Source organism: Triticum urartu, chromosome 6 (genome assembly GCF_003073215.2).
Source record: "Triticum urartu cultivar G1812 chromosome 6, Tu2.1, whole genome shotgun sequence".
In the NCBI taxonomy this organism is placed as follows: domain Eukaryota; kingdom Viridiplantae; phylum Streptophyta; class Magnoliopsida; order Poales; family Poaceae; genus Triticum; species Triticum urartu.
In genome coordinates this window covers 352,010,607-352,021,564 of record NC_053027.1, presented here as the reverse complement: position 1 = coordinate 352,021,564, position 10,958 = coordinate 352,010,607, and the positions used below count along the sequence as shown (strand labels likewise).

At 43.8% G+C, this 10,958-nt stretch overlaps 1 protein-coding gene across 1 annotated transcript; it reads left to right on the top strand.

The window, feature by feature from the left end:
• The first annotated feature begins 6,854 nt into the window (after positions 1 to 6,854).
• LOC125513472 (probable glycosyltransferase 2) lies at positions 6,855 to 10,403 on the top strand. The gene is made up of 2 exons (XM_048678600.1): positions 6,855 to 8,540; positions 9,948 to 10,403. Exon 1 carries the CDS (start codon positions 7,064 to 7,066, stop codon positions 8,498 to 8,500), a length of 1,437 nt encoding a protein of 478 aa, XP_048534557.1. The 5' UTR covers positions 6,855 to 7,063; the 3' UTR covers positions 8,501 to 8,540; positions 9,948 to 10,403.
• The last annotated feature ends 555 nt before the right edge of the window (positions 10,404 to 10,958 follow it).

Here is a 10,958-nt window from a genome sequence, read left to right as displayed (position 1 = left end):
AAGCCTTGGATGAAATATACAAGATGCCACTTCATAAATTTCGTCCATAGGCTATTTTAGGTGCTGCGTCACCTTATTATTGGGCCAGGCCCATGTATTTTCAAAATACTTAAGTATAGGCTGTTTTAGAGTCCGTATGTGTGGGGAAACAAGAGTTAGGGTTGGTTTCGGACCCCTCCTCCAAGGGCCACGAAATTCCCCCCTCTTCCTCCATATATACAGCCCTTAGGGCGTCGTTTAGACTTTGGGTTTTGTTTAGATTAAAAGTTCGCCATAGCTGCAACTTCGCGTACTTCGTTTGTGTCCAATGACCAAACCAAGACGTCACAGAACCCCACCTTGATCAATAAAGCTTTCATCTTATATTCGCAATATCCAGATTGCAATCTCAGTTTCTTGCTTGTTCTTCGTTTGCTCGCAGGAAACAGGCCCTCGTGGTCAGGATCGTGCTCCGGCGTGGTCAGTAACCCCTCGGAGTTGGTTTAGCGATTGCTAAGGCGCGACGTCCTCGCACGTTCGTATTCGGATGATGAGGACATCAATATCATTGTTACACCCACGGCCCCTGCTGCTATACATACTGGACCAATTACTAGAGCTCGCGCACGCCAATTGAATTATCAGGTACTTTCGTTTCTTGGTAACGATTCTAATGTTCATGAGAATATGATGCTGCCTAAATTGGATACATTTGTTTTGCTTACAAATGAAGGGCCTAGCTTGGATAAGAAAGATGAACCTTGGAGCAAGTTCAATCATGGAGATGATGGCATGCGCAAGGGGAACAAGAACGGAGTTACAAGTGATGATTCCAGGACTCTGAAGCCACCATAATGAGTGCATGAAGCATGGGACGAAATATACAAGATGCCACTTCATAAATTTCGTCCAGATGCTATTTTAGGTGCTGCGACACCTTATTATTGGGCCAGGCCCATGTATTTTCGAAATACTTAAGTATAGGCTGTTTTTAGAGTCCGTATGTGTGGGGAAACAAGAGTTAGGGTTGGTTTCGGACCCCTCCGCCAAGGGCCACGAAATTCCCCCCTCTTCCTCCATATATACAGCCCTTAGGGCGTCGTTTAGACTTTGGGTTTTGTTTAGATTAAAAGTTTGCCATAGCTGCAACTTCGCGTACTTCGTTTGTGTCCAACGACCAGACCAAGACGTCACAGAACCCCACCTTGATCAATAAAGCTTTCATCTTATATTCGCAATATCTAGATTGCAATCTCAATTTCTTGCTTGTTCTTCGTTTGCTCGCAGGAAACAGACCCTCGTGGTCAGGTTGATCGTGCTCCGGCATGGTCAATAACCCCTCGGAAGTTGGTTTAGCGATTGCTAAGGCGCGACGTCTTGCACGTTCGTAGTCGGATCGTCAAGGTCGACTCCCACAGAAACGATAGCCACCATCTCATCGAAACATCGGGACACCTTTGCCTCTATCAAGTGGTATCAGATTTCTAGGTTGCTCGGTGAGATTTTTTAGAGTTTTTCGTAGTTTAGATCGAGTATATTCTTCGTACCTATAGTCCATGAAAAAGCCAAAAAAAATTAGGGTTAGTTCATCCTATCCGAACCAATCTGAGTCTTTGCATAATCTTTTATGTATTTGCTTTGTTGAATTTGCGGTTGCATCGTCGTGCCAAGTTGTTGGTCTTAGCGTCTAGTCCTTTAGAGTTTCGAGTTCTGTTCACAGGTTGTCACGTCGCCACTGCCATATATCACCACCGCATCATCATCATCGATGCTGCCATATACCACCACCACACCAACTTCATCGTCGCTGCCATATTCATCACCACATATTCACCATCAATCCGAGTCCATATACGCCACCACATATCCGCCGCCATCACTCCAATCCGAGTCCACCTGCAACATATATCTGCCACCAGTCCGATTTCCACCAGATTCATCGCCGCCACCAGTCTGAGATTCCACCAGATTCATCTCCGCCACCAGTCCTAGTCTGAGTCTAGTAATTGTTGCATTGTTTTCGATTTCCGGATCACGCGATACTTCGAGTCGTGACAGAATAGGACTCCTGAGATTCCGAGCTACCCGCAGAAGAAAAATAGTTCCAAACTCAAAAAAAACCAAGTTTGGAAAATTCTGGCTAGGCAGTTTTTAGACCATTTGTAGACTTTTTTGAAAAACATTTGTTGCGGAGGAAAAAAAAGTGCAAAAAAAAGTGAAAAAAGGAAAAAAAATCAGAGCGTGCTCCTCCCGTGTTTACGTGCAGCGCCGTGATTTTGTTAGTGTTCTAGGCTCACGTCTCTAGCACGGTCTAGCCTAGGACCAGCACAGTACCGTCGTTGAGCGTTTATTCAACTTTGCATCTCTGAATTGATTATTGCTGACCCTTTTTGCTACTATATTATAAGCCTTCCAAGCTCCACATACATCTACTCGTGCGTTTGACTCTCCCTTGTAATCGCTTTATCCAAGCTTTGAGAGTTTTGACTATGACGGTTGCTGATCACCGCCTGCTGCTGGGTAAGAACTGGTAAGAATCTGTGATTTGCTTAACGGATTTGTGACATCCACCACCACCTCTTGTTAGTAGTCTGTAGCATCATATTCTTGTGTGTTTCTATTGCTGCTAACCATGGCAGGATCACAAGCCGACGAGACTGACTGGGAGAACCTGACGAATAAGGAGTTGCATGATAAATTTCAGCAAATGATGAGTGGACAGGTGCAAAATGTGCTAAACAGATTTGATGAGGCCATGGAGAAGATAGATGGCATGGAGAAGACGTTCGAAACAAAGCTCGATAACAAGTTTAATGAATTGCTCGCGCGTCTTCCACCACCACCACCGGCTGACCCTAACGCACCTCTCCAACAATAACAACAACAACAACAACAACAACAACAACAACAACGCTTTCCAAATCAAGTGGGACGAGCACATCGCGTTCCCATTGACCCTAGGCAAACTTCTGGTGCCGCTGTTGATGCTTCTGCCGCTCCTGCTGCTACTGCAGAGGTGGAGGATCATTACGAGGATGAGGTTGACCAAAATCAGAACTACGTGCCACCACCAGCACCACCACCACCAGGTCGTCCTCATGCATATCATTGCAACGGTAGGGATGCACCACCACCTGAGGTACATGACCATCTTCCTAAACTAAAATTGAATATTCCACCATTTGAGGGTAGATATGTTCCTGATATATATCTTACTTGGGAGTTAGAAACTGAACAACGATTTACATGTTTACAATATCCTAAGGAGAGACGTGTTCCTGTTGCCGTTTGTGCTTTCACTAGCTTTGCATGTGTTTGGTGGTCTGAACATTGTAGATTATATCCTATTCCAGCTACTTGGACTGCTTTGAAAACTGCTATGCATACTCGTTGGGTTCCACCATATTATCAACATGAATTACTTCAAAAATTGCAGCGCTTAAGACAAGGAAAAAATTCTGTAGAAGAATATTATCAGGAATTACAAACTGGCATGATTCGGCATGTGCATGATTCAGGAGGATACCGACACTCTCCTGGGTTTTGTAAGTATTGCAAAGCAAAGGGAACATCACATGATAACCAAAGGTTCACTCGAATGTCATCCATGTAATCACAGGGATCGATATTGAGGTCCACGATTCTGCTATCGATCATTGAATGAAGTGGTTTCATTCATGTCTTTGATTTACCAAACCTACGGGGTCACAAGCTTAAGGTAATCATGATCTGATGAGTGTTAATAGGACATGAGTATCAAGGTTTTATTTGTAGAATTTTTTCATTAATCACTACTGCAGGATGCTGCTAACGTGACACTACGATCAGAGACCCTTTGACAAAACTGTGTGCGATGCATTAATCACAAACGAGGATGTAAAAAACCCGTCAAAAAAGGTGCAAAACATTTACGATGAAGGAGACATCAAACACGGTTCAGATTTTAGTTACGTGTGCGATGCGGGGCCTACAGTTGATCCTACGAACTGTTTGCGATTAGATAGAGCAACAGAAACGGGCAGCCGTATCAGTGTGTGTGCGGTATACAACATACAATTCGCTCCGATGAACTGTTTGCTATTAGAGAATGCAACAGAAACAGTCAACCAGATCAAGGTGTGTGTGATATACAACATACGGTTCACTCGGACGAACTATTTTCGATTAGGGAAGAGAACAAAAATGGTTCAACTTAATAAGAGGTGTGTGATATGCAGCATACAGTTCACATAGATGAACTGTTTGCGATGAGCCAAAAGAACATAAATGATTCGTGTAAACAAGATGTGTGTGATACACAGCAAACATCCCACTCAGATGAACTGTTTGCGATGAGAAATTATAACACAGACGGTTACTATAGTTAATTCGCGTGCGATTCTATTTGTACAAAAACTATGAAAAGTGCAAACTAGTTTCTTGCGGTGACTAGGAGTATCGCACACGATGCGTCTGCGAGTACTCATGTGCGATGATTAGTAAGTTACACATATGTTTTCTTATGTTAACACGTGTGTGATAAATAACACGTGGCACCGCATACGGTATTCGGGTTGTGTGTGTGCTCCACTCAGTCTTCCCGCGCCCCAGCGAATGCTTCCCGTGCTCCACATGGGTGAATTATAAAATCCACGCCTCTTCCCTTATCGGTTTCTCACCACCAGCTAATGGCTTGCTGCATATAACCCAGGCGGCAACGCATCGTCGCGACACTCTATGCAGATCTAGTCCTCACCCATCTACCATTAGTTATTCCAAGCATGCCAGTCAACGATCGAAGCTAAAAACATGAGATAATACTATGATATTTTATCTTCACACTTATTGGCGCTTATTTTTTGGTGTTATATTTTATCACACTACTTTCTAGTTGCTTCCTAGCTTTTCTTCAAGAACAAATATTAAATTGTGAATTCATTTGAGACCTTGCCATCTTATAATGAAGAATCTATAAGAGATTGTTCAGTTGATGTGTCTTCTCACACTTACATTGTGGGGTTTAGACTGTTTTAGGTGAAATTGTGAAGGGGTTGTGATATGGTTGATAACATTCAAATATGGAATTTTGATAACTCATTTATGTGCATGAGACCAGTAGATGGTAGGATGCCTTGGATGTTGATTCGGTAATGCCTGAAAAGAGTCTTCGGAAATGTATAGCTATTATATCCGAGTGGTAACTCGGATAGATGTCGGTGATGTATTTAATCTCGGTACATTGTAGGAGATCTCATTAAAATTTAAACTCGCGGAGTTTAAGGAATGTATCCAAATCATTGCACATATATGTGGATTGAAAATTCAAGCTTTAAAGTATTCAAAATTTGAATTCTGACAAGATGTGCATTGCACGTGCACACTTACTAGTGTTTAAGAGCAACTCCAATACGCCGACCCAAACAGACGACACTTTTGTCTGCTTTTTGTCTGTTTGGGTTAGCCGCCCGCTCGTCGTTCGCCTTGTTTGAGATTTGGGTCGGCAGTGCGTCCAACGCGCTGAACCATATTTGCCAGCGTGACCGGCTAGCCGCCTTTTTTTGACAAATAGCACAGATTTTTTCATTATTTCACACACAAATTATGCATTTTCACAATCAAAACATATAGTCCACAACTAAATAAATAACATAGTTTCAAGCAAATAAATAGCATAGTCTTACAAGCCGAATAAAAATAAAATAGTCTAACATAGTTTTGTAAGCCGAATAAAAAAGATACATCTATTGGTTGTCAACATGAGCCCACATATGATCAACCAAATCATTTTGCAGTTGCATGTGGGTTTCCCAATCACGCATGTCATGATGAAATTGGGTGAACTGTTCAAACGTTGCCGCTCCTCCATGCTCAGGCACAACATTCTCACCCTAAAACTGAAACCCTTGATCGTAGAGATGTTTCGGGCACTCATCTTCTATGATCATATTGTGCATGATCACACAAACAATCATCACCTTTCATAGCTTCTTTGTGCTCCAAGTCCTAGCAGGATACCGAACGATGCCCCATCGAGGTTGCAAAACATTAAAGGCACGCTCGACGTCCTTCCTAGCACTCTCTTACTCTTGGGTGAATCTGAGGACAATCCCCAACCCTGTTGAAGAGAAGAGGAAAAGAGGACAATCCCCAACCCTGTCGGAAAGAAGAGGAAAAGATTCGCCCAAGAGCAAGAGAGTGCTAGGAAGGACGTCGAGCGTGCCTTTGGTGTTTTGCAATCTCGATGGGACATCGTTCGGTATCCTGTTAGGACTTGGAGCACGAAGAAGCTGTGGGAGGTGATGACTGCTTGTGTGATCATAACAATATGATCATAGAAGATGAGCGCCCGAAACGTCTCTACGATCAAGGGTTTCAGTTTCAAGGTGAGAATGTTGTGCCTGAGCATGGAGGAGCAACAACGTTTAAATAGTTCACCTAATTTCATCATGACATGCATGATTGAAAAACTCACATGCAACTGCAAAATGATTTGGTTGAACATATGTGGACTCATGTTGGCAATCAATAGATATATCCTTTTTATTCGACTTACAAAACTATATCAGACTATTTTATTTCTATTTGGCTTGTAAGACTATGCTATTTATTTGCTTGAAACTATGTTATTTATTTAGTTGTGGACTATATGTTTGATTGTGAAAATACATAATTTGTGTGTGAAATAATGAAAATTTTGTGCTATTTGCTACAAAAGGGCGGGCAGCCGACACGGTAAATATGAATCGACGCATTGGACGCACTGTTGACCTAAATCTCAAACAAAACGGACACCGAGCGCGCGGACAAAATCAAATAAAAGCGTCGTTCGTTTTGGATCGGTGCGTTGAAGTTGCTCTCAATAAAAAAATTAAATAGCACCTCTCCTTTCTCCGTCCGTCTACCTCTTCCAAATCCCCACCCCGCCCCACTTTTCCGCACTCCACCCAGCGTCCGGATCCCATCTCACCTAGCGGCGCTCATGTGACACTCCGGCTCGCGCTCTCGCTCACGCTCAGGCTCACGCTCTGCAACCCACCGTCCACGCGGCTGTTCCAACTGGAGCTTGGGCGTATCTAATTAAGCCACCGGGTTGGAATCGGGGGCGATGGGGCAGGAGGGGATGGGCTACAGCAGCGGAAAGGCCGGCGGCGGTGGGGGAGGGGCCCTGCCGATGACGGCGGCGCGGGCGCGTGGGGCGTCGCCGCTCAGCACCCACCATCGGTCGCGGAAGATCAGCCGCACCTTCAACAACGTCAAGATCACCGTGCTCTGCGGCCTCGTCACCATCCTCGTCCTCCGGGGTACCATTGGGCTCAACCTCTCCCTTCCGTCCCAACCCTCCGACGCCGATGCCCTCGCAGGCGCCAAGGCCGTTGAGGACATCGACCGCATCCTCCGCGAGATCCGCTCCGACTCCGACCCCTCCGACCCCACCGACAGCGACCTCGACTCCTCCAGCGTCCTTTCCAATGCCACCGCACTCAACTCCTCGGAAGCCGCCGCCGCCTATGCCGCCGCCGTGGGCAACCACGCGCTCGGTCCCAACGTCTCTGGCTGGGACGAGCAGCGCCGACGGTGGCTCGCGCAGAACAAGGGCTTCCCAGCCACTGTCCCCGGCGGCAAGCCCAGGATCCTGCTTGTCACGGGGTCGCAACCAGGCCCCTGTGACAACCCGCTTGGCGACCACTACCTGCTCAAGAGCACCAAAAACAAGATCGACTACTGCCGCTTCCACGACATTGAGATTGTTCACAACCTTGCGCACCTCGACAACGAGCTCGCTGGTTACTGGGCCAAGCTACCGCTGCTACGCCGACTTATGCTCTCCCACCCGGAGGTCGAGTGGATCTGGTGGATGGACAGTGACGCCCTATTCACCGACATGGCCTTTGAGCTGCCCCTCTCGCGCTATGACAACCATAACCTCATCATTCACGGTTATCATGATCTCCTCTTTGAGAAGCACTCTTGGATCGCGCTCAACACCGGCAGCTTCCTCTTCCGGAACTGCCAGTGGTCACTCGATCTTCTCGCTGCGTGGGCTCCTATGGGGCCCAAGGGCTTCATCCGCGAGGAAGCCGGGAAGATACTCACCGCATACCTGAAGGGCCGTCCAGCATTCGAGGCTGACGACCAGTCTGCGTTGATATACCTCTTGCTCTCGCAGAAGGAGAAGTGGATGGACAAGGTGTATATAGAGAATTCATACTACTTGCACGGTTTCTGGGCTGGGCTGGTGGACAAGTACGAGGAGATGATGGAGAACCACCATCCAGGGCTTGGGGATGAGCGGTGGCCATTCGTGACACACTTTGTCGGGTGCAAGCCATGCGGAAGCTATGGTGATTACCCAGTAGACCGGTGTCTCAAGAGTATGGAGCGGGCATTTAATTTTGCCGATAACCAGGTGCTGCGCCTGTATGGTTTCGCACACAAGGGGCTGGAAAGCCCTAAGATCAAAAGGATCAGGAGTCAGACCACAAAGCCTATTAACGACAAGGAGAACCTTGATGTGAAGGCCAAGATGTCGACCACTTCTTGAAGCTACTGAAGATAAGGCAATAGCATAGGCTCTCTTCAAGGTCAGCATTTTGTCACTTGGTTGTTGTTTTAGTTTCTACTATTTTTTGCTTATGTTTTTTTTTCTTGTTATGTGTAACAGTTAAGATTGCACATGTTATGTTTATCATGAACTTAAATGTGGTAGGAGCTCAAATCAGATGGAAATATCTCAGTTTTGTACTCAATTTCATTTCAGTGCTACTTTCTTGCGGGACAAGTACCCCTAATGTGGTTTTGGTATCTTGTAGTGATTTGTGTTCTATGTAGAGTTGAAGTACAGTTTTGAAGCAAAGCTAATTGCTTAGCTAATTTAGAACATTTGGCCCTATAGGCTATAATAGTGCTATGTTAACTGGAAATATTTAGCCCTATAATAAGATCCCGCGGGGCATATGTGCCAATGGAGGTCCTCATGCTCCAAACTTTGTTACTCCCTCTTATCCATATTAATTGTCGTTGATTTTGTACTAAATCAGCGACAATTAATATGGACGGAGGGAGTAGTTCATTTCGTATGTCTTGTTCGATGGTGGTATTTACCGGATTGCCATCTTTAGTGCCTAGATATGTTAGTCCAAAAATGTTTCATGGAACCATTGAAGAAAATATGCGATCTGAGCATATCACAAGTGGCTAGATTCCTTGTGATAGAATCTGTCCACCTAGGTTACAGTCCTAAACTTGGCATGGGTGTTTCCATTTTTTAGCGGTATGGTGTACCTGTTAAGTACGATGTGTCCATGGTCACTTCGTCAATCTAAAGATTTCCATTTGGAGTTCATTTTTCAAAGAAAAAACTACTAGTATTTAAGAGAAGATAGTATCTCACCCACTTGTAATGAATTACATTACATATTTTAAATAATGGTAATAGTAGAAGATAAGGAAAAGATGGCCCTTATTTACAACAATTCAAGCTGCTTACAGAGGTGTTTCGTTAAATAATCCAATTTTTGTGGAAGCATCAGTGCTTATATCATAGTGCTGGGGACAATCCGTATTTTGTGGAAACACCAGTGCTTATATCTATAGCTGGGGTGTGTAGTTAAGCATCTGCTCTCTACAAATAAGTGCTGGTGCCTAAGGTAAAGCCGGTTTATTTTTCTAGACACTTTTGCTCCCCACAAATAAGCACCGATGCTTAAGGTAAAGTCTGTTTATTTTTCTAAACATCTTGCATTGTACATGATCTTGGTTGCGGACTTGGTTTAGTTCAAAGTCCGTTAGTCTTGGCTATTGAGTTGGGTTGGAGTCCGTCTTTGGAATTGTATGCATTTGACATTCGAAGTTATCCTCAGTGAACTATGTATACACTTGTTTTCAGATTGATTTTATTGAAATCTATATTGTGAATGAACTACGTATCACATGTTTTCAGATTGCTTTTATTGAAATCTGTGATATAGTTGTGAAGCATATTTTTGCAGCTTCAGATATTATATGAACAGAAGCAATACTATTCTGCATATATGCAGACGCAACTTGTCCATCAGAGAGCTGATGCCGTTTTAAGATCAATGAGCATTCCCCAAACACGTATTCCTATTCTTTCGAGAATAACTTTGTACTTATGCAACCGTCCATGCTCTGTTTTTTTCCATGGATGCAAGAGAACAGTGTTAGAAATTTAAGGTTTGTGGTCTATTCTATTCCTCTGCGTTTATTGGTCCCGCTAACATTCGCAAATTCACATATACTAGTTGATACCCCGCGCGTTGCTGCGGGACTTTGTGCTTTGAATGAGCAGATTCAAAGATATACTGTAGCTATGTGAATGAATGGAAAATACAGCTAGAATGTTGAACACTGCATTTACATTTTAAATGTTGATTTTGGAGATCGAATGGAATATTGATATTTACATTTGAAATGTTGAACAAATATATGTCTCCTCATAATTCACTCTGTCCGAGAACAAATATACTCCTATATTCGTCTTTTTGTGAAAATCATGTATCATGGTAAGTGGTAACCCAGCAGTATCGCTTATAAGACCAGTAAAGATGTATGGAGATAAGAGAGAAAATATGTTGATTAATGTCACAAAGCAAATTTACAATTGCCAGCCAGACAATATCCCCACCATGGTTATGTAATCAAAAATTTTAGCATGGTGTTTAAGGCACTTATAGTTTCCCTATGTACTATATAATCAATAACTGAACCAAGACGTGTAGTCTTTAAATTACTATGAAAACTTCGATCTTGACTTAAAATTGACTACCGCTGTAGATGATCCTAGAAATGAACTGAACGAAGTAGTTTTACCAAACTATTTATCAAAAAGGTACTACTTGTCAAGGACCAAATATCAAGAGATCCAACATTTCCAATAGCTAGAATAATCAAGAGAGGAAACATCGCTAAGTAAATAGGCAAAAGAGCTTATGAAAAACCTTCCTGTAAGCGGAAAGCAACGACGTATGATGCGATGGTGG